Source organism: Podarcis tiliguerta, assembly GCF_965153285.1.
Source record: "Podarcis tiliguerta genome assembly, chromosome: W".
Taxonomy (NCBI): domain Eukaryota; kingdom Metazoa; phylum Chordata; class Lepidosauria; order Squamata; family Lacertidae; genus Podarcis; species Podarcis tiliguerta.
The window spans coordinates 13,590,259-13,617,865 of record NC_139552.1 but is presented as its reverse complement, the minus strand read 5'-3'; the positions used below and the strand labels follow the sequence as shown (position 1 = coordinate 13,617,865).

At 44.7% G+C, this 27,607-nt stretch overlaps 1 protein-coding gene across 2 annotated transcripts; it reads right to left on the bottom strand.

Moving 5' to 3' along the window:
• Nucleotides 1–295: 295 nt before the first annotated feature.
• LOC310668859 (high mobility group protein B3) lies at nt 296–27,607 on the bottom strand. Of its 2 annotated transcripts, none has more exons than XM_083422214.1 (5): nt 27,471–27,607; nt 23,135–23,293; nt 20,275–20,414; nt 19,273–19,447; nt 296–1,359 (listed from the first exon to the last, which is right to left on the bottom strand). In XM_083422214.1, the coding sequence occupies exons 2-5, from the start codon at nt 23,282–23,284 to the stop codon at nt 1,333–1,335; spliced, it is 492 nt and encodes a 163-aa protein (XP_083278340.1). In that variant the 5' UTR covers nt 23,285–23,293; nt 27,471–27,607; the 3' UTR covers nt 296–1,332. The 2 variants fall into 2 exon arrangements, with proteins under 2 accessions (XP_083278340.1, XP_083278339.1); XM_083422213.1 differs by lacking the exon at nt 296–1,359 and adding an exon at nt 8,851–9,394.

The following is a 27,607-nucleotide window of genomic DNA, read 5'->3' as shown; positions in this document are numbered from 1 at the left end:
ATCCATGTCTGATGATGTCCCGATTTATTTACAACCACTGCCCCCTTAATAAAAACCATTTCCCAGACTGTTACCCATTCTTTTTTCTTACTTTGGCATATTTAAATCTCCTCTGGAAGAGGCTTCCCATTAGGACAATTCCCAATTTCAGCCCTCCTTCCTTCCAAATTTCTGTCTTCACAGTTGTGATTTCACAAAATTTCTCTATTTCCTATCTGTACTCATATTTAAAGCTCCTCAAGAATGTCAAGGATTAACAAGCAGCTCTCTTCACACAGAAGGCTGGACACTCTGACAGTTTTATAGTCTTAGTTTTATTATTATTTACACAAGAACTCCACCACACTCGTAATCAATCCTCACTGGAGCTAGATGTTGGCACGATTAGCCTCTTTTTACGACCCCAGCATAAAGAGTTCCACCCTTTTCCTGCTTTGAGACATGTGTAACGTTTTTCCCTTATTCTCCCTAAACAACCTGCACGAGGGGACTCATAAACAGTATCATTGCTAGAACCCAACTCCTGCCCTTCTTCTGCTTGCTTGTTTTCACTGACAGTGTTTCTCCCCCCCCCCCCCCCTCGCTTTCATTTTCTCTCTCTGCAGCTGTCTCTCCCTCCTGCTCAGAATTTTCATCTTGGCTCATGTCAAGGGAAGGCAGGAGGCTCCCTGACAAAGAAGCTGCTACCAGTTAGGACAATTTCCAATTTCAGCTCCTCTTGTCTTAACATTGGTGATTTTACCAATACTTCCTCAAATGTTTTCTGTGTATGCTGCCCTTCAAATCCCCCTGCTCTTTCCTTTCGGTTTTTCTTCATAACAATTAGCCTTTCCACCTTTACAAACTTTCCCTCCTGTCTTTGCCCAAGAGTCTCCCCTGTGTCTATTCTCATTTCTGGTTCTTCTGCTGTGTTGTTATATTGATCCAATCTGGTACTGATGGTCTCAGATATCTTAGCCATAGTTTCCATAAATTCTCTTCTCCATTGGTACAAGAATGCCATAATTTCAGCATCTGAGTTCATCTCTGGCTGCCCTGCCCATCCTTCCAATGTTTTCAGAGCAGCCAGATTCCTCTATCAGACCTGATTAAGTCCAAGGCTATTCAGTAGAGTTTCCCAGTAAACACCAGGGAGATCCAGTACTTTTCCAGAGGAAGCATATTAAAACCACTTGTCCACTTTTCCAAAATGTCTCAGAGTGGGGTACAAAGTCACTTGCAAACTGTTCCTTAAAGTCTCAGTTGTGTTTGTGGAGCCAACTTCAAGCTTCTTCCTTCTTTTATTCCTCCCAGCAGGATATCTTATAATCCTCAGCAGAGCTCTTCATATATTTAATCAAAGTCTCTTCTGTCAAGTTCCTCAACACAGTACAAAAATAAATTCCCAATTTTATAATCCAATAGTGATAATATGCAATTATGAATAGATTTCAGTTGCTAAGAACTTTCCTTTCCACAACCATAAGCGAAAGGTTTGAGAAAGTGGTGTTAGGGCTCCCTGATGCTCCCAGAAGTCTGGCACTACCTTCCCTTTTCTGTCTCTCAATACAGCATCGTAGCCACTTTTAAAATCTCCTGATACTGACAATCAGTGAAGGATGGGTTTTGGTGGCTCATCAACAGGCACTTGTCCATAGGTTTTTAGTAAAATAAGTTATCCTACTTGCAACTTTTCTCCATGCAATGTAATTTACCCAGAAAGTGAAGGGTGGACCTCCTGTTTTAACCCTTTGTGTATCGCCAAATTCAGTCTAATTAAATCCATTTTGATTATATTTCTTTCTTCAAGCAAAACTGTAGAAGATGCAGAATTCTTCTTACCCTTTTATTTCAGCTTGAATATTTTTAGTTGTGAATCTCCTGCTGACAGCAGGCAGCTCCAGAGTCACGGTACAGCTGAGAGCGCTCTCAACCGCTCCCCCCCCCCTTGCCCTTCAGCAGTGTTTTTTTCAGGGGGGGGCGGGAGATTGGCACTCCGCTGGACCACTTGACACTCCACACACCTTTGTGGAGCTTGGGGGGCGCCTTGGCGCGCTCCCCTCTAACCTCTGTGGGGCTCGGGTCTGCCCGGAGATCAGACTCCTCTTTTGATGGAATTTTATCTCCTTTCCAACCCTTGGCAATCAGCATCCTTACTGACGTTGTTGCATACAAAAAGATCCTCCTTTTCTCTCTTGAGATGTCTGATGCCATAATGCCTAAGAGGAAGGCTTCAGATTTTTTGATAAATGTTATTTTGAACAGTTTTTTAAAATTCATTATATAAGTTATATATATTTCCGTAGCAAAACCAATTTTTTATCTACCTTAAAGATGTCGTTCAATTGGTGGTATTGTAACCAGTCTGAGATGATGTCTTATATCCTCAAACTTTCTCAGTTTTAATTGATTTTGTCCTCCTCTAACAGTTCCTCATATGTTGCCCAATTCTTATTTATTTTTTCTTTACTGAGAAGGCTTCAAGTGGGGATAACCACCAGGGGGTTTTCTTTTCTAATAAATTCCGATATTTATCCCATACGCCATACAATGCTTTTCTTATCACATGATTAAAAAACCCCTTGTGGACCTTCACTTTCCTGTAACACAAATAAGCATGCCACCCATATAGGTTATCAAATCCCTCAAGAGTTAATAAATCAGTATTCTGTAAATTCATCCAGTCTTTCAACCAGCAGAGACAAGCCACTTCATAGTACAATTTTAAATTCGGTAATGCAACCCCCCCTCTAATGTCAATCAGCAATTTATGTTTTATTCTAAGTTTTTTTCCTTGCCAGATAAATCTCAATAAGTCCTTTTGCCAATCCTTAAATTTCCCTGCTCCTCCTACCACTGGAATTGATTGGAAAAGATGTAACATCTTGGGTAGTACCATCATTTTTATTATGGATATCCTCCCCCATAGTGAGAGGTTCAACCTATTCTATATCTCTAGATCTTTTTAAATCTCTAACCACATTTTACAACAACAACAACAACAATTTATTTATTACGGCCATAGGCCCATACAAGAAAAAACATAAATAACAACTTGTGCACGTGGGGAAAAAAGAAAGAAAAAAAAGAAAAAAAAAAAAAAAAAGAAAAAAAAACACCACATTTTAAAGTTGTTGTTGTTTAGTCATGTCCGACTCTTCGTGACCCCATGGACCAGAGCATGCCAGGTTCTGTCTTCCACTGCCTCCCGCAGTTTGGTCAAACTCTTTAAACAGGTTTATATTTTTCACTGTGAGCCAAATTCTGAGGTATTTTACTTTTTTGGTAATTGAGGTTTTTTGCAGCTCCTCTTTAACTTGTTCTGACATGTTCTTCACTAACATCTTAGTTTTAGTTTTGTTAAGTTTAAATCCTGCCACCTGACAAAATTCTGCAATTCTTCTTAACACTATGGGTAGGCTTTCCATTGGATTTTCTGTTGTAATTACTAAGTCGTCTGCAAATGCCTTCAATTTAAATGATTTGTTTCCCACTACGATTCCTTTGATTTCACTGTCCTTTCTTATTTTGCTCACCAAAACTTCTAATATCAGGATGAACTGTAGTGTGGACAATGGACATCCCTACCTTGTACCCTTTTTTATCCTAAAATTGTCTATTAGTCCATTGTTTATAATTAGTTTGGCTCTTTGATTCTGATATATCACATTTATTCCTCTATTGAAGGTTTCACCTAGATCCATTTTCCCCACCATTTTTAAGGAAATCCCAAGATATATTATCAAATGCTTTCTCCGCATCAACAAACATTAATATTGCTTGCTTATCACTTCTCATTTCCAAATATTCCAGAATATCAATTCTCATTCTTATATTGTTCTTCATTTGTCTGCCTGGTAAAAAACCCCACTAGGTCTTCCATTTATTATGTCCTTTAATACCCTTTTTAATCTGGTTGCTAGAATGTCTGCAAATAATTTGTAACCATTGTTCAGGAACGATATTAGTCTATAATTTGGGTCTAGACCTTGTTTAGGTATTAGAGTTATGAATGCTTTTTGCCAAGTTTCTGGTGGCTTCCCTTAGAACAACTTTCTTTTCAGGTTGGGTGGATGATTATCATTACCCTGGAACCCCAATTTGATGTATTACTTGCTGTGCTTTTTGGGGGGTGCTGTAAAACATGGGGTTTGCACTGCAAAACGATGCAAAACAATTGCAAACAGCTGAAAGTCTATAATTTTTGATAATAAACCTGATTTGCAATGGGGGTTGAATAATTTGAAGAACCCCGACCAAACCTAAGAGGAGGCGTGTAGTGGTGATAGGGGATTCCCTACTGAGGGGAACAGAAGCAGTGATCTGTGGGCCTGACAAGATGTCTCGGGAAGTGTGCTGTCTCCCCGGGGCTAAGATCCAAGATGTAACTGAATGACTGCCAGGAATCATAAAACCCACTGACAAATACCCCTTCCTCTTGGTTCATGTGGGAACCAATGACACTGCAAGCAATAGCCTCCAGAAGATCAAAAGAGACTACGAGGCTCTGGGCAGGAAATTGAAGCAATTAAATGCACAAATCGTCATCTCATCTGTCCTCCCAGTTGAACGACGTGGCCCAGGGAGAGAGGGGAAAATAGTGGAAGTAAACAGCTGGCTTCGCAAATGGTGTAAACAGGAACGGTTTGGATTCTTAGATCACGGACTGCAGTTTCTTGAAGATGGACTTCTGGCAAGCGATGGGCTGCACCTCACAACGGTTGGGAGGAATGTTTTTGCCAAAAAACTCAGAAACCTCATCAGGAGGGCTTTAAACTGACTAATGTGGGGGAGGGAGACAGTGCTCCTGAAGGTAGGAGTCTACCAATTGATGAAGATGATCATCCAAATGTCATAGACCAAATGGAGCAAACAGCAAGCAGACCTAGTGGTGGGAGGAAAAAATCCTTAAATAAGAGACACGGGGGAATGACTAATGGACTTCAATGTCTGTACACTAATGCACAAAGCATGGGAAATAAACAAGATGAGCTTGAGCTCTTGGTACAGCAAACTAAATATGACATAATAGGCATCACTGAAACCTGGTGGGATAAGTCCCACGATTGGAATGTAAAAATGGAGGGATACAATCTATTTCAGAGAAACAGACCAGACAAGAAAGGAGGAGGAGTGGCGTTATATGTCAGGGATGTGTATACCTGTGAAGAGATCCAAGATTTAGAACCTCAAAGCCAAAGTGAGAGCATTTGGGTCAAAATTAAGGGAGAGAAGAATAACAGTGACCTCATTGTGGGAGTTTACTATAGATCCCCAAGCCAAACGGAGGACATAGATGATGCCTTCCTGGAACAGATGGCCAAGCATGCAAAAGGAAGGGAGATAGTAGTAATGGGGGACTTCAATTACCCAGATATTTGTTGGATGTCAAACTCAGCCAAGAGCATAAGGTCAAATAGATTCCTCACTGGCCTTGCAGACAACTTCATTGTCCAGAAAGTGGGAGAAGCAACAAGAGGAACAGCCATTTTAGATCTGGTCCTAACCAATGTCGATGACCTGGTTAATGGGGTAGAAGTGGAAGGATCATTAGGCGCAAGTGATCATGCTCTTCTGAAGTTTACTATACAACGGAAAGGAGCAGCCAAGCATACTAGGACTCAATTTCTTGACTTTAAGAAAGCCGACTTCATAAAACTTAGGGAAGTGTTGGGTGAGATCCCATGGACAGTAATACTAAAAGGAAAGGGAGTTCATGATGGCTGGGAGTTTGTTAAGAGGGAGATAGTAAAAGCACAACTTCAGGCAATACCAATGAGACGGAAACATGGAAGGTGCCTAAAGAAGCCAGGGTGGCTATCTAAAGAACTTTTAACTGAGTTAAGATTAAAAAAGGATGTGTACAAAAAATGGAAAAGGGGGGAAACCACCAAAGAGGAATTCAAACAAATAGCCAGCACGTGTAGACACAAAGTCAGAAAAGCTAAAGCACAGAATGAACTCAGGCTTGCTAGAGAGGTTAAAAGCAACAAAAAAGGCTTTTATGGGTATGTTCGTAGCAAAAGGAAGAACAAAGAAACACTCAGAGGAGAAGATGGTGAAATGCAAACAGGGGACACAGAAAGGGCTGAACTCCTCAATGCCTTCTTTGCCTCAGTCTTCTCTGATAAAGAAAATAATGCCCGACCTGAAGAATTTGGAGCAAGTGATTCAGCAGAGAAAACTCAGCCCAGAATAACTAAGGAGATAGTACAAGAATACTTGGCTAGTTTAGATGTATTCAAGTCTCCAGGGCCAGATGAACTGCATCCAAGAGTATTAAAAGAACTGGCAGATGTGATCTCAGAACCACTGGCAATCATCTTTGAGAATTCCTGGAGAACAGGCGAAGTCCCAGCAGACTGGAGGAGGGCAAATGTTGTCCCTATTTTCAAAAAGGGGAAAAGAGAGGACCCAAATAATTACCGCCCAGTCAGTCTGACATCAATACCAGGGAAGATTCTGGAGCAGATCATTAAGCAATCAATCTGTGAGCACCTAGAAAGGAATGCTGTGATCACCAATAGTCAGCATGGATTTCTGAAAAATAAGTCATGTCAGACTAACCTGATCTCATTTTTTGACAGAATTACAAGCCTGGTAGATGAAGGGAACGCAGTGGATGTAGCCTACCTTGATTTCAGCAAGGCATTTGACAAGGTGCCCCATGATATTCTTGTAAAGAAGCTGGTAAAATGCGGTCTTGACTATGCTACCACTCAGTGGATTTGTAACTGGCTGACTGACCGGACCCAAAGGGTGCTCATCAATGGTTCCTCTTCATCCTGGAGAAGAGTGACTAGTGGGGTGCCACAGGGTTCTGTCTTGGGCCTGGTCTTATTCAACATCTTTATCAACGACTTGGATGATGGACTCAAGGGCATCCTGATCAAATTTGCAGATGACACCAAACTGGGAGGGGTGGCTAACACCCCAGAGGACAGGATCACACTTCAAAACGACCTTGACAGATTAGAGAACTGGGCCAAAACAAACAAGATGAATTTTAACAGGGAGAAATGTAAAGTATTGCACTTGGGCAAAAAAAATGAGAGGCACAAATACAAGATGGGTGACACCTGGCTTGAGAGCAGTACATGTGAAAAGGATCTAGGAGTCTTGGTTGACCACAAACTTGACATGAGCCAACAGTGTGACGCGGCAGCTAAAAAAGCCAATGCAATTCTGGGCTGCATCAATAGGAGTATAGCATCTAGATCAAGGGAAGTAATAGTGCCACTGTATTCTGCTCTGGTCAGACCTCAGCTGGAGTACTGTGTCCAGTTCTGGGCACCACAGTTCAAGAAGGACACTGACAAACTGGAACGTGTCCAGAGGAGGGCAACCAAAATGGTCAAAGGCCTGGAAACGATGCCTTATGAGGAACGGCTAAGGGAGCTGGGCATGTTTAGCCTGGAGAAGAGGAGGTTAAGGGGTGATATGATAGCCATGTTCAAATATATAAAAGGATGTCACATAGAGGAGGGAGAAAGGTTGTTTTCTGCTGCTCCAGAGAAGCGGACACGGAGCAATGGATCCAAACTACAAGAAAGAAGATTCCACCTAAACATTAGGAAGAACTTCCTGACAGTAAGAGCTGTTCGACAGTGGAATTTGCTGCCAAGGAGTGTGGTGGAGTCTCCTTCTTTGGAGGTCTTTAAGCAGAGGCTTGACAACCATATGTCAGGAGTGCTCTGATGGTGTTTCCTGCTTGGCAGGGGGTTGGACTCGATGGCCCTTGTGGTCTCTTCCAACTCTATGATTCTATGATTCTAATTTTGATTGTAACTGTAATATTCTTCCTACCAGTAACTGAACTGCTGGTGGTCAAGGAGTGGGAGTACACAAGTCTGAAGTAGTTTCAACACAGGACAAAAAAGAGGCACATTTTAATATTTACAAAGCTTAGAATTTGGGCTATAAAGGTACCCAACACAGCTAAAAAGAAACACCTGCTCCTTCTTAGTTACCTATCTTTCCAAACAGTGGTATACACACATTTAAGGTCACAAGTGTCCCAGTTTCAAAGGAGTAAGACTCAATCTTGCACAACATATTTAACTCAAGTAGTCCTTTCCTAGACCATCATGCTCCTTTCTTGGGGAAGTGGAAAAGTAAAGCTTTACTAAAGTTTTAAAATGGTTCACTGGCTGGGTTGACGCTGAAAGAACTTTCTGTTTTGTTTTGTTTTGTTTTTTGCTGCTGCAGGGAACCTTGTTAAAAGCAGAAAGATTTAGAATAGTGTCAAGAAGTTTTAAAAATGTAATACTATTTATTTTTGCTTCAAAAACATTTCAGCATTCTAAACATACAAAAAACCCCAACATAACTTTTTTTGAAATTTATGAATTATTTTTTTTGAAATTTATGAATTATTTTTGTTTATCTTTTTAAATACAGGGTGTTTTTGAACTTCAATTTTCAGTGCCCTCTCTTCACATTTTAAGCTGAAAACGAAGAGATCTTCAGTTTCCATTTAAAAATTACCCCACTTAATTAAAAAAGGAAAGAAAAGTATCCATACAATTTCTCATGCCAGCTGAAATTCCCCCTCCCCTTCTGCAACTAAGAATGGCAGCAGAATGCTAGTTTCACTATATACAGAAATAAAACTTTAGGCTAAATGGATGCCCACTGTACTGTAAATAGATCTAATTTTGCAGAGTGTGCTTTGAGATACGACCCCTCTGTCCCTCTGAGGAAGAGTGTTACAACCTTCAGGGAGTTACTGCCCTCTGAGGCATCACCACTGAAAGCATGAACCACAAGAATCTGTCTAGTTTTTACAAACTATAGATATGTACAGTTTTATAACCCAGGATTTTCTAACCAATAACCATATAGTTAAACACCACCTTACAAATTAAAAAATAAGATGCTTGAGAAACATTTATAAATGCTTTGTTACACCAACAGGAAAAGTGCACAGAGTTGAGGAGAACACAAGAGTGTCTTGCTTCCATCTTTTTGTTTTAAAAATGCTTGGAAATATGTACAACTTTGTTACAATTTCAGAGTGCCTGTGGACACTTAATATAAACCATGGTTTGGTTATATTTAGTTTTTCTTTCCTGGATTTTCCTACAGCAACTTTATTTAATTTAAGCTCCCACCGCTGGTGTGGTCAAAATCTAAATTATGTTATTAAACCTAATAAAAAGGGCAAATAAGACACCCTCTTAAATAAGAAGTGCCTGTTTATTTTCTCTTTTCCAAATGGTGTTTCCCCTACTCTATGGTATTCACATGTAGACAAGTATTATAGAGTTTCTCATTCCTCCTCCTCCTCGTCTTCCTCCTCCTCGTCTTCGTCATCCTCCTCCTCCTCTACCTTTTTCCGAGCTGCAACAGCCGCTTTGGCCACTGCACTCTTTGCACCATCAAACTTGCCTTTAGATTTGTAGTCTGCGACATCCTGCAAGAGCAAGAGGATGAGTTTCACTGGCCTTTGTGTTATCAACCTATTTGCCTTGTTTGGGGGGGGGGGGGCTTTCAAAATAGCCTATTTCACATGAAATAAGCTAAAGGCACTATTTCACTTATCACTACTGAACACCTTGGGGGAGGTGGGGAGATATGCAGGATTAGACTGATTTATTTATTTCTTAAGCCAGTAAGGAGGGTTATTTTATTACATTGCCACTTCCTCAGTTGGAAACTGGTGGTGGTTGTTAGCAAACTGCAACTATTAACACTTGCAAAACAATTACTTAGATACATAGAACTGTAGGTGTGATGTTACTTGAACAATGGGCCTCCAGTTACTTGAACAATGGGCCTCCAGTCTCTTGCACCCCGCAAAATTCCACTTCCCATGGAGCTGTACATAATGCAACACAGGAGGGAAGACCCACCTGCACAGCATGAGAAACCCCCTCCCATTCACACAAGCGGCTCTATGCATTAAGCAAGTGATATCATACTCATTCTGTGCTTTTTAAAAGTAAAAATTCAGTGCCAAAGTAGCCAAAACTCTGTTCCCCCCAAAAGTAGGAGTAGCCCCTCTTGGATGTAGTTGAACTAAGAACTCCCCATCAGCCCTGAAAATGGACTGTGCTAGTTAGGGCTGATGGGAGTTGGGATCCAACAACATCTGCTGCAAGCTCCATGGGACCTGCCTCTTTCCACCAGGCCTAGGGTGGGACCCTGACAGACTACAAAGCACTGGGGTTGCCCAGCAGAGAACACTGTTTACACTGGTAAACTGCTTGTAATTGTTTTAACAATTTTAATGATTTTTAATTAGTTTTGTAAGGGCTCTTTGTGGGATGTGCCTGGGAGGAGAGGAGCAGGGGAGGGTGGCAATTACAGTGGTTCAGGGGTAGGGGGAGGTATGGTGTGGGAAGAGGGGCATGTCGTGTAAGGGGCACGCGGCCCAGGCAGTTCGTGATTTTTTTTTCCCATTTGGATTTTTCCCCCGTTTTTGTTTTTCTTATATTTTCAAAACATGTGCTTGAGAGGAGAGAGGAGCGTGGGAGAGCAGGGGGAGGCCCAGTTACAGTGTTTCTGGGTAGGGGGAGGTATGGTGTGGGAGGAGGGGTAGACCAGGTTAGGAGCACACGGCACAGGCAGCTAGTGACTGTGCCGTGTGCCAGCCCCTCCTCCAACCTGGGGAATTGTGGTTGTCGTATCAGTCAGCCCTCAGATCTGAGAATGTCAGATGCATTCTCTCTCATCCATGATTTGATTATGGATGAGGAGGCTGATCTGGCATGTATCACTGAAACCTGGGTGGCTGAACAGGGTGGAGTTGGTCTCATCCAGCTGTGCCCACTTGGGTACTCAGTGCAGCATCAGGCCAGACTCGAGAGTCGGGGAGGGGGAGTTGCTGTGGTCTATAGAGATTCATTCTCTCTCTCTCTCCAGGCTCTCTGTTGAGTCGGTGTGTGTGTGTGTGTGTGTGTGTGTGTGTGTGTGTGTGTAATCTAGAGTGTGTTTCTGGCATTGGGCAATCAGGACAGATTAGGGATTCTGCTGGTTTATTGCCCACCTTGTTGCCCAGCAGTCCTCCTGCCTGAGCTGACAGAGCTGGTCTCAGAGGTGGTGTTGAGGATTCCCAGACTGCTGGTGTTGGGGGACTTCAACATCCATGCCAAGGCAATTGGCTTTAGGGCAGCTCAGGACTTCTTGGCTGCCATGACAACTATGGGGCTCTCCCAACATGTCACCGACCCAATGCATGTGGCAGGCCACACTCTGGACCTTGCTTTCTCAACTGGGCAGGAAGAGGGTGATTTGAAAGTGGGGGACATTGACATCTGTCCCCTTTCATTGTCAGATCTCCTGTTGAGATTTAGGCTGTCATCACCATTTCCCCTCCACAGAGGTGGGGGACCTATTAGGAAGGTCCGCCCTTGGAGGCTGATAGATCCAGTGGGATTCCAAATAGCTCAGGTCATTGACACGATCACCCCTGAGTATCCTCTCCCACCTTGTGGAGCCCCTTTGGCCCCCTGTAAGCCCCCATAGCTTAGAGCGAGGAAACAAGCTGGGAGATGGCTTGAATGCAAGTGAAGGAAAGATCTGAATGAATGCAACCGAACACTGGTAAGGGCTCATTATCAAGCCTACCTAGTGGCAGGGAAGGCAGCAAGGAAGGCATACTTTGCTGCCTCCATTGCATCCTCATTATGCCGTCCGGCAGAGCTATTCCAGGTAGTATGGGGCCTTTTACAGGCTGGCCCAAAGGAGGTGGTGGAACCAATGGTAGCTTGCTGTGACTTGTTGGCAAAGCATTTGGAGGATAAAATCATTTGCATCCACAAAGATCTTGACTCTGTTGTTATAGCAGAGGAATCTCATGGGGTGTCCAGAGCAGTCTAGTCCTGTTGTTTTGGTTGAATTTCTAATAATAAATAATAATAATAATTTATTTATACCCCGCCCATGTGGCTGGGTTTCCCCAGCTACTTTGGGCAGCTTCCAACTGAATATTAAAAACAATACAGCATCAGACATTAAAAACCTCCCTAAACAGTTGTCTTTTAAAAGTAAAATAGTTGTTTATTACCTTGACATCTGATGGGAGGGCATTCCACAGGGCAGGAACCACTACCGAGAAGCCCTGCCTGGTTCCCTGTAACCTCAGTTCTCGCAGTGAGGGAACTGCCAGAAGGCCCTCGGTGCTGGACCTCAGTGTCCGGGCTGGATGGTGGGGGTGGAGACACTCCTTCAGGTATACAGGACCGAGGCCATTTAGGGCTTTAAAGGTCAGCGCCAACACTTTGAATTGTGCTTGGAAACGTACTGGGAGCCAATGAAGATCTTTCAGGACCGGTGTTATATGGTCTCGGCGGCCACTCCCAGTCACCAGTCTAGATGCTGCATTCTGAATTAACTACAGTTTCCGGGTCACCTTCAAAGGTAGCCCCACGTAGAGCGCATTGCAGTACAAGCGAGAGATAACTAGAGCATGCACCACTCTAGCAAGACAGTCTGCGGGCAGATAGGGTCTCAACCTGCGTACCAGATGGAGCTGGTAAACAGCTGCCCTGGACACAGAATTAACCTGCGCCTCCATGGACAGCTGTGAGTCCAAAATGACTCCCAGGCTGTGCACCTGGTCCTTCAGGGGCCCAGTTACCCCATTCAGGATCAGTGCGTCCTCCACACCAGCCCGCCCCCCCCATCCCCCAAGAACAGTACTTGTCAGGATTCATCCTCAATCTGTTAGTTGCCATCCATCCTCCAAGCGCCTCCAGACACTCACACAGGACCTTCACCACCTTCACTGGTTCTGATTTAAAAGAGAGGTAGAGCTGATGATCTCTCCCAGCGGCTGCATGTAGATGTGAAAAAAGCATGGGGGAGAGGGCGGAACCCTGAGGCACCCCACAAGTGAGAGCCCAGAGGTCTGAACACTCCTCCCCCACACCACTTTCTGGACACAGCCCAGGAGAAAGGAGCGGAACCACTGTATAACAGTGCCCCCAGCTCCCAGCCCCTCAAGACGGTCCAGAAGGATGTTATGGTTGATGGTATCAAAAGCCGCTGAGAGATCCAGCAGAAATAGGAAACAGATCTCACCTTTGTCCCTAGCCCGCCGGAGATCATCGACCAGTACAACCAAGACAATTTCAGTCCCGTGGTGAGGTCTAAAGATGTTTTTTTAAGAAGCGGTTTAATGACCGCCTCTTTCAGTGGGCCTGGGAAGGCTCCCTCACAGAAGGAAGCATTCACCACCCCACAGAGCCCATCGCCCAGCCCTTCCCAGCTTACTTTTACCAGCCAGGATGGACAAGGTTCAAGGAGACAGGTGGTTGGTTTCATTCGTACAAGCAGCCTGTCCACATCCTCGGGGTAACAGATTGAAATTGATCCCATATAATACCAGAAAGAAATGGATGTCTCGTATACCCCAGGTAGTGTGGTTGCCGACCTTGAGCCAGACATCCTGGAGAGTGAAGTCAAATGGGCTTTAGAAAGCACTGCTAATAACAAGGCCAGTGGAAGTGATGATATTTCAGCTGAACTATTTAAAATTTTAAAAGATGAGGCTGTTAAGGTGCTACACTCAATATGCCAGCAAATTTGGAAAACTCAGCAGTGGCCAGAGGATTGGAGAAGATCAGTCTACATCCCAATCCCAAAGAAGGGCAGTGCCAAAGAATGCTCTAACTACTGCACAATTGCACTCATTTCACACGCTAGCAAGGTTATGCTTAAAATTCTACAAGGCAGGCTTAAGCAGTATGTGGACCGAGAACTCCCAGAAGTGCAAGCTGGATTTCAAAGGGGTAGAGGAACCAGAGACCAAATTGCAAACATGCGCTGGATTATGGAGAAAGCTAGAGAGTTCCAGAAAGACACCTACTTCTGCTTCATTGACTATGCAAAAGCCTTTGACTGTGTCGACCACAGAAAACTATGGCAAGTTCTTAAAGAAATGGGAGTGCCTGATCACCTCATCTGTCTCCTGAGAAATCTCTATGTGGGACAAGAAGCTACAGTTAGAACTGGATATGGAACAACTGATTGGTTCAAAATTGAGAAAGGAGTACGACAAGGCTGTATATTGTCTCCCTGCTTATTTAACTTATATGCAGAATTCATCATGCGAAAGGCTGGGCTGGATGAATCCCTAGCCGGAATTAAGATTGCCGGAAGAAATATCAACAACCTCAGATATGCAGATGAAACAACCTTGATAGCAGAAAGTGAGGAGGAATTAAAGAACCTTTTAATGAGGGTGAAAGAGGAGAGCGCAAAATATGGTCTGAAGCTCAACATCAAAAGAACAAAGATCATGGCCACTGGGCCCATCAGCTCCTGGCAAATAGAAGGGGAAGAAATGGAGGCAGTGAGAGATTTTACTTTCTTGGGCTCCATGATCACTGCAGATGGTGACAGCAGCCACGAAACTAAAAGACGCCTGCTCCTTGGGAGAAAGGCGATGGCAAACCTAGACAACATCTTAAAAAGCAGAGATATCACCTTGCCAACAAAGGTCCGTATTGTAAAAGCCATGGTTTTCCCAGTAATGTTGTATGGAAGCGAGAGCTGGACCATAAAGAAGGCTGATCGCCGAAGAATTGATGCTTTTGAATTATGGTGCTGGAGGAGACTCTTGAGAGTCCCGTGGACTGCAAGAAGATCAAACGTATCCATTCTTAAGGAAATCAGCCCTGAGTGCTCACTGGAAGGACAGATCGTGAAGCTGAGGCTCCAATACTTTGGCCACCTCATGAGAAGAGAAGACTCCCTTGAAAAGACCCTGATGTTAGGAAAGATTGAGGGCACAAGAAGAAGGGGACGACAGAGGATGAGATGGTTAGACAGTGTTCTCGAAGCTACAAACATGAGCCTGACCAAACTGCGGGAGGCAGCGGAAGACAGGAGTGCCTGGTGTGCTCTGGTCCATGGGGTCACGAAGAGTCGGACACGACTAAACAACAACAACAATATGACTAGACAGGACTCTAGCACTCTAGCACAGTGGAGTCTACCTCCTTCCGAATCTGAGCAACTTTATCTGCAAAAAACTTTGCAAAAGCATTGCATGAGATCTTGGGGTCCCTACCCGGCCCCGATGATGAAGGTGGTTCTGATAGATTGCAAACCACCTGAAAGAGTCTCCTTCTGCTGTTTTCTGCAGATGCAATAGAGGCGGCAAAGAAGGTCCTCTTCCCTGTCGCCATCGCCACTTGGTAGGCTTGACGTTGAGCTCTAACCTGTGTTCGGTCCAATTCAGAGTGAGTTTTCTGCCACCGGCGTTCTAGCCATCTCAACGATTGTTTCATCACCATCAGCTCCAGGGAAAACCATGGGGCTGTCCGGGCTCCATACAATCGGAGAGGATGCTTTGGAGCCATGGTATTGGTAAGCCTCGAGGATGTGGACAAGGTGCTTTGATAGGTCAGGGCAACCACTTGTGCTCCAAACCCTTGCCCCTCTTGCTGATATAAACCAGCAGGGAGGGAACAGCTGGCTGGGCCAGGGAGGTAATCAATGCCTCTTTGCGAGATGGGGTGGTCCCTGCCTGTTTGAAGGAGGCAGTGGTAAAACCACTCCTTAAGAAACCTTCCATGGACTTAGAAAATCTAACTAACTACCAGCCATTTGCTAATTTCCTTTTCCTGAGCAAGGTTCTGGAGCGGGTGGTTGTGTACCAGATCCAGGCACTGTTGGAAGACACTGGTTTTGTAGATCCATTTCAACCAGGGTTTAGGCCCAGAAACTGCTTGGATCGCCCTTTATGATGAGCTGTGTCATGAGAGAGACGGGGAAAGGTGCCCCTGTTAATTCTCCTTGACCTATTGATGGCTTTCAATATTATCAACCATGGTATCCTTCTGGAGAGGCTGTCCGGGTTAGGGGGTGGGTGGTACTGCTCGGATAGTCATTCCCAGGGGGTGTTGCTTGGGGAGTGCTTTTCAGTCCTGTGGAGCCTTCAATGTGGGGTTCTGCAGGGCTCGATCCAATCCCCTATGCTGTTCAACATCTACATGAAACCGCTGGGTGGGGTTATTCGGAGGTTTGGAGTACATTGTCAGCTGTATGCTGATGATACTCTGCCCTACTTCTCCTTTACATCTGCAGGTGAGGCAGTGGAAGTGCTGGACCGTGGTCTTGCCTTGATAATGGACTGGATGAGAACCAACAAACTGAAACTCAATCCAGGTAAGACTGAGGCACTGTTGGTGGGTGGTTCCCTAGACCAGATTTGGGGGGGGGGGTCTCCTGCTCTTGATGAGGTTTCACTTCCTCTGAAGGAGCAGGTTCGTAGCTTGGGGGTACTCCTGGATGCTTCGCTGTCACTTGAGGCTCAGGTGGTCTCAGTGGCATGGAGTGCCTTCCATCAGCTTCAGCTGGTGGCCCAGCTATGACCCTATCAGGACAGGGATAGCCCAAGTACTGTTGTCTATGCTGTTAACCTTGAGGTTAATTACTGCAATGCGTTATATGTAGGGCTGCCTCTGAAGACTGTTCGGAAACTCCAGCTAGTGCAGAATTCAGTGGCCAGGTTGCTCACCGGGGCAAAACGGTTTGAGCATATTACACCAATCCTGACCCGATTGCACTGGCTACCAATTAGTCTCTGGGCCCAATTCAAAGTGCTGGTTTTGACCTATGAAGCCTTAAACAGCTCAGGACCCCAGTACCTTAAGGACCGCCTCTTTCCATATGAACCTACCCAGACCCTGAGGTCATCTTCTGATGCCCTCCTTAGTGTGCATCCTCCTCGAGAGGTCCGGAGGGTGGCAACACGAGAGCGGGGCCTTCTCTGCTGTGGTTCCCCATCTCTGGAATGCTCTCCTCAGGGAGTTTTGCTTGGTGCCTTCATTATACGGCAGGCAAAAACGTTCCTCTTTAACTAGGTCTTTGGCTGATTCACACCCAATGCCCTTTTAAAATGTGTTTGGGGGTGGTGTTATTGGGTTGTTTTTGTTTGTGTGTGTGTGTGTGTACATATACACACAAATTGTGTGTATGTGTTTTTATATTGTGATCTTATCCTGTGAACCACCCTGAGACCTGCAGGTATAGGGTGGTATAAAAATTAATAAATGATAATAATAATAATCTGGGTGGCCACAGGTTTCTCATTCCTATCATACAGGCTTACACAAGCTAAGGAAAGTTGCATGCTCTCCAGCCCTAATAGCTAGGAAAAAGAGCAAAGGGGTCCTGGAACTCTCAACCCCATAACATCTTCACCCTTTGCCCCTTTGCTTACAGAAGGCACCGCCAACTTTCAAACTTGAGTTTAGCATAAGCGCCACAGAAACAATTTCCTGTGGAGCTTAGTTCCTGGTTTGTTTCCCAACCCACTTCAACATGCTGGTGCTAACTGGGTTACTTTAAGACCGTCGCTTTACCCATATGGCCTTGCCTATACACTGAGATCTGCTTTGGCGGTCTTGATTTGACAGGCAAGGTACACACAAGAGATGGCCCCTTCCAATTAACCTATGCTTGTTTATACACTTGTGTGATTTCAAACACCTCTCCTGTAGTAATTTTTACACCTAACTGATGTGCCTAAATAATCTTATATCATTCCTCCTATACATGGACGTATGCTACTTTTAAAGGTTTGTCCCTAAAAAGCCCTTTATAGTTTTTTGGGAAATGAGATTAGTTTGTGAGATCAGAACTCTATTATCAGTTCCACCCCATCCCCCCAATCTATACCAGCAGAACTGGTTTCAAATTATTTGTACCCTGCTCAGTAGTCTCCCGCTGAATTGGCTTTCCAAGTGCAATTCAAGATGGTGTTATTACCCATAGGGCTCTCTCACGTGAATCTGCCCATTCTCCAAGTTTGGGTTTTACATATCTCTTGCATGCACCATTGGCTTCTGAAGTAAGGCATCCCATATGTGGAATTCCCTGCCACACAAGAGGCAAGGTTATCTTTCTCATTTATTTGTGTTTGTCCAGCAATTGAAAACATTCATTTTAAAAACAAACTTTTGATTATGTGCTGATGCTTAAATGTATTGATTTACAACAAATGCTAGTACTTGTATCTTTTACTGCTATTTTTAGTTTTGATAATTTGTATTTTAAAGGTGGAAGCACTGCAATCTGTATGCTTGCTTTTATATTTGTAAGCTGCTATGAGCAACTCCTTTGTTGCTGGAGTATATTTTTTTAAAAATTAAAATATTATGCCATAGGATACAGCCCAGCTACCTCTCTAGAATTTCTTTGTATTTCAGGACAGACAAAAGGAAGCACTTCTTCACACTGCATAGTTAAACTAGGGAATTCACTCCACAAGAGGCAGTGATACCAGCCAAGATGGATGGATTTAAAAGAGTCTTATCCTTCATGATTTTGTCTAATCCTATGTATGTCTACAAGCTATGGTGGCTATGTTCTACTTCCACTGCAGGAGGCAGTGGAGACCAGCTATTGGGAATCATAGGTGGAGAGAGTTCTGTTGCGCTCAGGTTCTGCTTGTGGGCTTCTTATTTGTATCTGGTTGGACCACAGGATGCTGGACTAGATGCACATTTGGCCTGATCCAACAGGGCTTTTCTTACATTCTTAGTTCAAATTATGAGCTTTTTATGCCTTTTAGCAGAGCCCATCACTGCTAATTTGCAATGGCTGATGCCAGAGGAGAGAGAGAGAAAAAGAAGTTGCATCTTTACAACATAAAAACACATAAATTAATACAATATTCCTGCTTGGGCTGGCTTCTGAGACAGGGACAAGTTTGGAAATGGTAGGAAAGCTTTACATATTTCAGTACCGAGAGTGTTACAGTATTTTGTTTCAGTTATCTGCTCTGAAACTCTGGGATGAGGTGGGATAATACACTTCCGATCTAGCAAAAGGAAGGTATGCCAAGGTTTCCTCCAGTGACATAAAGACAGCAAGATAAACATGCCATATCTTGTCAGTGTTAATAGTTAAAAGGCCTTGGAGTCAGCTGAAATCCCTTTAAGTAAATTGTTAAGCACAGTTTCCTGATAAACATGCACTCACTGATGTTACTGGAATTTGTCTCCAGTAAAGGAACTATCAGTAGGCTTGGAATGCCCTCTTAGCTGGGAAGTACTCCACTGATTTGGGAACACCACATGTGTTAGCACAGTTTACATTTAAAGCAGGCTTCACCAACCTGGTGCACCCTCCAAATGCTGTAAGACTCCCAACTCCCATCAGCCAGCTGCGCTAGCTAGTGCTGATGGGAACTGGTAGTCCAACAAAAGATCTGGAAAGTGCACCAGGTTAAAAAAAGTCTGCTTTAAAGTGTCTGTCATGAGACTGATGTTTCATTTTTGGAGCAAATGTAAGCAAGAATTTGCAGCATATGGACAGAAGCCACCTGAGCCTTACCTTCTCATACTTCTCCTTCAGTTTCGCAGCCTTGTTGTTGTAAGGCTGTTTCTCCCCATCACTGAGGTTGTTCCACATTTCACCCAATTTCTTTGCCACGTCTCCAATGGAGATGCCAGGATTAGTGGATTTGATATTGGGACGGAATTCTGAACAGAACAGGAAGAATCCAGACCTTGTGAAGGATGGGAAGGAGAAGACAAACTGCAGTTGAGAGCTGGCATGGTGGCCAGGGGTTTATTACCTATACTACAAGCAAACTAGTTTTTAAACAGTAGCTTCCTCTCCCTAATAAACAATAGTTATTTGGTTCAGATGCCACACTACAGTTTAGTGTTACATGCACAAGTCTTGGACTTGAATGCTCTCCTGGCGTGGCCGCCAGACCATTGGAAGCTCCAAACCACAGTTTATCACGCCAGAGTGCTATTAAATAAATAACAGAATTAGGAGATCAGGGTCATTAAGTGAAGACAAATTTCAAGCTTCTTTCTCCCACCTCCAGGATACTCACAGAAGTGGCAAATGGTGCCACTCTCAATCAACTACTCAGTGCCAAGATTTAGGTGATCAGGTATTAGTAGCCTTCAAAAGCATTAACTTTTTTTATTAACAGTTGTACTGCTATCTTGAAAACAATCAAGTCTTTCCAACAGTTTGTTAATAGGTTAACTCTCACCCAATGCAGCAGACTGAGACTCTGAAGAGGTTTGTTTAAAAGTGCTTTCTTCAGTTGTTTAGCATGCAGAAGATCCCGGGTTCAATTCTTCGCATCTCTAAGTAGGTCTGGGAAAGACACGTGCCTGAAACCTGGAGAGCCACTGCCAGTCAGAATACAATACTAACCTAGATGGGGCAATGGTCTGATTTGGTTTAAGGCAACTTCTCACTGTCAGATCTACTTCTTTCTTACTTACTTTGTTTAAATGCAGGCTTGCAATGTTCCACCTAACAAATATGCAAATAAGTTTATGTACACAATTATGTAGGGAAGTTACTTACGGTGGCCGTTTGGGGGCATTGGGATCCTTCTTCTTCTTACCACCCTTTGCTGGTCCATAATCCTTCATTTCTCTCTCATACCGTACTTTATCAGCTTTAGCCATTTCATCAAATTTACCCTTCTCTTTGTTTGACATGGTCTGAAAGGCAAACAGTTACTCATGCACCTTCCCAAAAAGAGTACACAAGCCACAAACTAAGGCAGGAGGAAAGGACCATAGCTTAAGAGGTAGAAAAAATGCTTTGCAGGCAAAAGGTCCCAAATAAAATTCTTTTTGAGGAGACAGACTTCTACCAGAGACCTTGTGGAGATGCTGCCTGCCCGAGTAGGCAACACCAGACCTATATTCCAAAAATACAGCTGGGTTGCTCTCAACCATCTGAAATAGAACCAAGCACTCCCTGCCAAAGCCCAAGTCTGTAAGGCCATTGGTTCACCCTTGCATGCTTTAGTTCCAAGGGAAACATCTTCCGTCTTCTGTATGTTACTCCCAAGCTTCCCAGATAAAGATAAAAGCAAATTTTAAGAGCATATTCTTGACAGATCAACTATAGATATACCTGCACACAGTGTTAGAAACTGAGATAGAAAAGCTAGGAGCCAAATGGCCCCTGGAACATGGGTTACAGGCGCAAAAACAGAATGGCTAGTTGCCATTCCCCCCCCCCCCCAATACAGCAGCACCTTCTGTTTATTTTTTCAAACACATGAACTGATTCACAATTCATATCAGTGATACATTGTTAATATCACACTTTAATAGCAATTCTTTATTGGAAACCACAAACATAGGTCAACTCCTGCAATAGCAGCAAAAACCATAAGTCATTTGAATAATTAATATGTTCAAATACCAGTCTCTCTCTCTGTGTATATGTGATGTGTTATGTAAAGTACTGCACTAGATTTGAACTAACATGCTTTGGGTGGGGAGGAGAGGCAAAGCAGCACATGGAAGGCAGCAGCCAGTGATCTAACAGCAATCTCATAATCTCATAGAAACTTACGAGCTCGAAGGGACCCAAGGGTCATCTAGTCCAACCCCCTGCAATGCAGGAATATCAGCTAAAGCATCCATGCCAGATGGTCATCCAACCTCTGCTTAAAAACCTCCAAGGAAGGGGTGGGCAGGGAAGGCAAGGTGAGGCGAGGCATACTTGACAGAGATGTTGTAAGGATTAAAAGAATACATACTTGTAGTATCTGAACACTTGAACACAATGCAAAAACTTATTACTGTTACTATATTTAATTTTTAATTGTTGTTTTAACTCTTAACTGTTGCATTGTTTGAATGTGCTTGCTTTACTCTATTTTTTATACGTGGATGCTTATTTTAATGTTTCAATGAAATTATTGTGCACATTTATTACATGCATATATATTATTTTGTAATTGGTTTTATACTTCTAAGCTACATAGAGGCCAACTTTGACAATTAAGCAGCATATAAATTATTACTACTATTATTACTGAACTTGAAAGAAATTTGAGAAAGAAAATGAAACAAATGTGCAACTACTAGATTATTTGGAGAGGGACTGCGAGAAGAGGAGGAAGGGGGAGTAGAAATATAGTTCTATGAGCAGTTCCTCCTAAATAATGGGGTTGGGGGAACAGATGATGTCTCAAATCTCTCCAAAGCAGCCTTCCAGCCTTACTTAAACATGAAAGGAACTTGCCAGCCTCTCTCTCTCCCTCCAACTCCCAAAGCAAAGCTCATTTTGCTTTAAAAAACACACACCCATACACACCCCTTCTCTTTTGACAAAAGGGGAGGGGCAAAGTGGGGTGGGGGAGTCAACAGCCTGGAGAAGAAGGAAGAAGCAGAGAGAAACCAATCCACCCCTTCTCCGAAAACGGTGCCCCTTTAAAAGAGGAGCAAAAGACTGCTGGCTTAAACACAAGCAGCTCTGGATTGGAGGTGTGGGGGTGGGCTGAAAAACCAGCTGCTTCAGCCTGAGGAACCAGGGCTGAGGAGGGGCTGTGTTTTTGCTATGACAGACCACTTGCTTTTCAGCTTATGCAAATGGTACCACAATGGAGTAAGATTTATTCTTCCTGCAGAGTGTCTTAAGCTCAACAACCTGATCACAGGTTTTCAGCTTTTGTGCTCCCTCTTAGGGACATTCCCCTCACTGGAGACTTTAGTCACAATGGTTGTGACAGGAAATCTAAACTTGGTCACAAGGTGGGACTATTGAGTCTCAAAAAGCGCCTATTCTGTTTGAACCCTGTCTGTGCAAATACGGCTGTTCTAGACAAAGCAGCATGGGTAGGCAACATGATGCCCACCAAATGTTTAGGACTCCAATTCCCATCATCTTCAGCTGCCATGTTGGCTACTCAGAGATCCTGCATCCTCTACTTTAGGTGTGGGGAGCCTGTGTCCCTCCAGATGTTGTTGGACTCAAACTCCCATCGGCTCCAATCAGCATGGCCAAGGTCCATAGAGGGTCATGGCTTCCCTGAAGTAGATGATGCAGAATTCATCTTCCTAAGAACTTTCTTTAAAAAAAAACAAAAAACAAGAGTTTGTAGTCCCTATGATTCCAACAAATGCTTTAAAGTGTGCTGGCAATGCCCAGTGAATTCTCAGATGCTAAAAGGGACACAAGCTGGGTTTTAGACTCCTTCATTGCTCTGTAACTCCTTGACTTGGGCTGCAAATCTCTATTCAGTAATTTGAGAGAATGGAAATAAGCTTAAATGGCAGAGGGGGACAGTAATTAACAGAAGTAATGACAGTTGATTTTGTTTTAAAGTTGAAAGTGTGTTCATGCAGTGAACACATAGCTTTCTCTCACTAGGCCATTGTCTTTATAGCAAGTGTGAGGAATTGGGTCTGGGAGACAATACCTTCCACCTCTCTGAGCACTTCTTTGAGAACTCTGCAAAGTTGACAGGAACTTCTGGATTCTTCTTCTTGTGTTCTTCACGGCAGGTCTGAACAAAGAAGGCATAAGCAGACATCTTCCCCTTTGGCTTTTTCGGGTCACCTTTAGCCATTTTTACTCTCTGGAAAGGTATTTTAAAAGATCACCACTTACCATTCCAACAAGCAATTTATGCTGTGTACACTAGGCAACCAAACTTATAGTCAGGCTACCCTTCGGTTGGTTAAAAATGACATAGTGTAAGACTGACTTTCGCATACACCTTAAGATCTTATCAGCCCAAACCAGATAATTTCTGTCCACTGGGAAGTTCGGTTTTTTTCTTGAGCTGACATGGACATTGTGCAAGTTCTCTACTGCCACAGCCAGTGGCAAAGGAAGGAGAACCGGCACCCAGGGTGACAAACCTCCCACCAGCGCATGTGCGTGCGCCGTACGTACTGCGTATGAGCGTGTGCCGCTACGTAACGTGCATGCGCCATACGTACCCCGGCGGGATCCTCTGCTCGCGGCTGCAGCGACGGCGGAGGGATTGTTTGGCGGTATCCCGCCGCCGCCCATATGCCGCGTATATGTGTGGTATGTAAGCGGCGCAGATACCGCTGCCATCCATACAGCACTCAAGCGCTGCTGTGCATGCAAGGTACGTATGGCACACGCGCATGCGCCACTGGGTGGTTTGCCAACAGCGCTGCTTGAGTGCTATACGAACGGCGGTTGAGGGTGCAGCCACGAGTGGAGGATACTCCGCACGTGGCAGCGGTGGAACGATGGCGGTGGCTAGCACCACTGTGCCCGAAGGGGTGCGAGCCCCCTGTGGGGTGCCTTTTTGTCACCCCCGCTCAGAGACAGCACCTGGGGTGGATCACCCCCACCCCCTTCCTCCGCCACTGTCCACAGCATTATTGCATAGTTTTTCACTTGACCGAGCTTATTTGCTTACATTTGATGGTCAAGGGCTGTAGCTCAGTGCTAGAGCATCTGTTGTACATGCAGAAGGTCCCAGAGTCAGTCCCGAGTGGCATCTCCAGGTATGTCTGGGGAGAGACTTCCTCTCTGAAACCCTGAAGAGACTGTGCCAGTCAGTGTAGACTATACTGAGCTAGATGGACCAATGGGTTTGACTCAGTAAAAAGCAGTTTTCTATGTTCCAATGTCAAGCACATGTTTGAACCAGCCCATAATACTAGAGGGAGGTTTTCAACCTTTTTGAGTTCAAGGCTCCCTTGACCAACTACATTCTTTCTGCTGCTCCCCTGTGGTGAAACATACTCTGGGCCTCAGAATCCCAGTTATGTTACCCCTTTCCTGCACAGCTGGCAACCCCTCACCCCTTTTCAATCACCCTCCCTTGTGGAGTGTTCCCTCAGCCTCCTCTCCTTTCCCCTCTTTGAAAGTCCTCCGGGCAGCAGCTGCCATCTCCCCGGTCTCTGAGCACCTCCCCCCCAACCCAAAGAGAGGTGCCTCTTCATGATGCCCCACAGGGACCTGGGAAGAGGATGCTCCCAGCCTTGATGGCCCGGCAGAGACTGGCCAAGGGTGAACATGAGGCCAGTGCCTTACCTTGGGAGGCAGCAGTGGCAACAGCGGGCACCGCCAAGCCTGCATGGTGAAAAGGCTCCCTTTCCACACCAGACACTCAGCTCCTAGGCAGGCATTGCACACAGCAAGCAAAAGAAAGGCCAGTGTGGCACCTGCCTGCCCGGTCTCCCACTTGTCCGTCCATTTCCAGCAGCAAGGGCTGGTGGACTGGCTGGCTGGGCTCCCTCACCCACTTACTTCCTTACTCTGAGGCCACCTCAGCTCCTGGCAACCAGAGGCACCATTCGCCTTGTAGGCTGCTGCAACAAACAGTCATGCAAGCCTTTGGGAGGCAGAGACACAAGATGGCATCAAAGGTAAGGAAACTATCATTCAAGGCACCCCAGAGTGCCACGGCACATTGGTTGAAAACTGTACTAGAGTATTAAAGGGTTAACTAATACACATAGTTGTGACTTGTAGTCTTTGGCTAGCCTTCAATAGGAAAACTCTCCTACTTCTTCAAGACTTAAAAAATGCATTTCATGTCAGAGTATCTGTCATGCATCTCATATGGACACCTTTTACTTCAGCATTATAAAACCAGGTCTCTGAAATTAAACGTATTTAAACCAAAGAGTTTATTGAATAAAAGCATGACTTATAAGACTGATGTTACTCCACCAAGGGATCTATAGTTTTGATGTCAGAGTGGTCACTATTTATTAATTTTAATGCCCAGAACAGCTGCTAACTTTTCAGATATGAAAGCATCTTTCCCACCTCATCTCCTGAAAAAGCAAGTATTTATGAGGTTAAAAGCAGGGGTGGGAAATTTGCTCATGATGTTTTTTTTAATGTATTCAAATGAACATTGGTAATAAATATCATTAAAAGTTTAAATTAATTTTGTTATTGATTTCTTCCTCTCCAGGAAAAAAGATCAACACCCACTTTTCTTAAAAATCACACCTAATCCTCACATTTCCCTTTCTTCTAATCAATAATCCTATTTCAATAGGATTCAATAGGCGTGACGGGGGGTGTGTGGCAGGGATCTTCCTTCTTTTTCACCTTACTACATTGGAGCAATTTGTTTTTTAAAAGCCCTTTTATTGCCTTCACAAATACAGCTGGGATATGCCCGGGGCCGCTATATATTTGCTGGAGTGACTCCGAGAAGCTGAGTGAAAAGGCGGGGTGGGGGAGAACTGACGGGTCACTAAAGACACCAATAATTCACCTTCCATTTTGTGTAATGCTTACTCATGAAAGAAAGTGCCCCGCAAATAAGCCCTTCGGCTCGCCTTTGGCCATAAGGGTTAAAGTTGGCTGGAGCTGGGGCAAGCTGTGGGGTTCTTGCCCTTGCTATATAGTTTTGATGCTTTGCTAAGGCAGGGATATGGAGAGAAGGGTTCCCCCCTCGCCCATAGCCAGCCAGCTCCATACGCTAAAATGGCTTCTCTACAAGGCACCGAGACTGGTATCCCTAACAAAGCCACCGGCACCCGTCTGCTCGGATGAAAACTGCAGGAAAGGAAGCCGAAGCACCCGGGCTCCCGAAAACCAACCAGCCCCGTAGAAAAAGCTGTCCTCTTTCCTATGAGGCGGGGTCCGGGAAATGGGGGGGGGGCAGCTTTGAGGCAGCCTCCCACCCCCATTTCCCTGTTCAGCTCAATAGTCTGTAACAAAGACTGCCTGTCATGAAGCCATTACAAACCCTGGCTAACGCTCAGCCGCGCCGAAGGAGGAAAACTGCAAGAAAGCCGAATCCGGCCCCCAACCACCCCACCACGGGCGTGAACTGATAGAAAGGAGGGGTGGGGGTCTCTGCACCCCCCCCCCCATTTCCACCCGCGTCGCTCCTGTTTCCGGCTTCTCTGTTGCCTTTACGTTTTTCTTCCTTTAGTCGTACCACTAAAACGCCAGCCATATTAACGCACACAAGACCTCAGCTCAAGCATATGGCAAAGTGCGGGGGGGGGGCGGTTCAGGGCTTAGCGGCGGTCACAAGGGGACGAGGGACACATTTATGTAGAGGGTAAATAAAAATATTGAGGAAACGAAAGGCTTGGGGCGGATCAGAAGGCGAGGAGAAGGCATGGTGGGGAAGAAAGAGGGAGGCGAGGGAGAAGAGAGGCGGGGTGTTTATGTCCTGGATGCGCAGAGATTATCCTTTTCAGATTCTAAAGCGGCAGCCATTACTAACGCAGAATAAACACCAGGCACCAGAACAGCCCGCTGTCCCCAAGAAGGCGAGACAAGGTGAGAGGCAACACACGTGGAGAAGCGGAGACGGGGCTCACATGACAGTTAAGCGGGAGGTCACCCGCCCATGCGGGAAAGTTAATGTACCAGCCATATTCAGCAGAAAACCCATGTGTGTGGACTTACTAATTTTCCCTGCAGAATAAGAGACACCCCTAAATGATAATGGCTGTATGTGTGTGTTTTTAAGCGCCTATCTGGGCGTCGTCCCCACGCACCCCTAATCAGAAATATAAAAATAAGCCTAGCTCCATTTACACCAGGATCCGGGACAAGTCTCGATTTCCCACGACTACTTAAGAGGAAGGTTTGGGAAAGCCAAGTTAAAGTTGATCGGAATACATATATACAAACAGAAATTAAAAACTGAGAAACTTCTTTAAGCAAAAGGATTCCCACCCCCCCCAAAAAAAGAACAATTAAAACGGTTTTTCTTTAAAGGGGGGCATTTAAAAGGGCGAGCAGAGCAGCCGCCCCAAAAACAGTTGCAAAGTGCTCCAGAAACCTACCTGTATTGTTTGCTTTAACCTAGGCGATAAGCAAGGAAAGTGAGCAAGGCGCACGCAGAGGACTCAGCGCTAGTAGCTGCGGCTCAGCCTCGCGTTGGCTGCCTACGAGAGCGGCCTGATTGGCTGTAGGGCTCTGC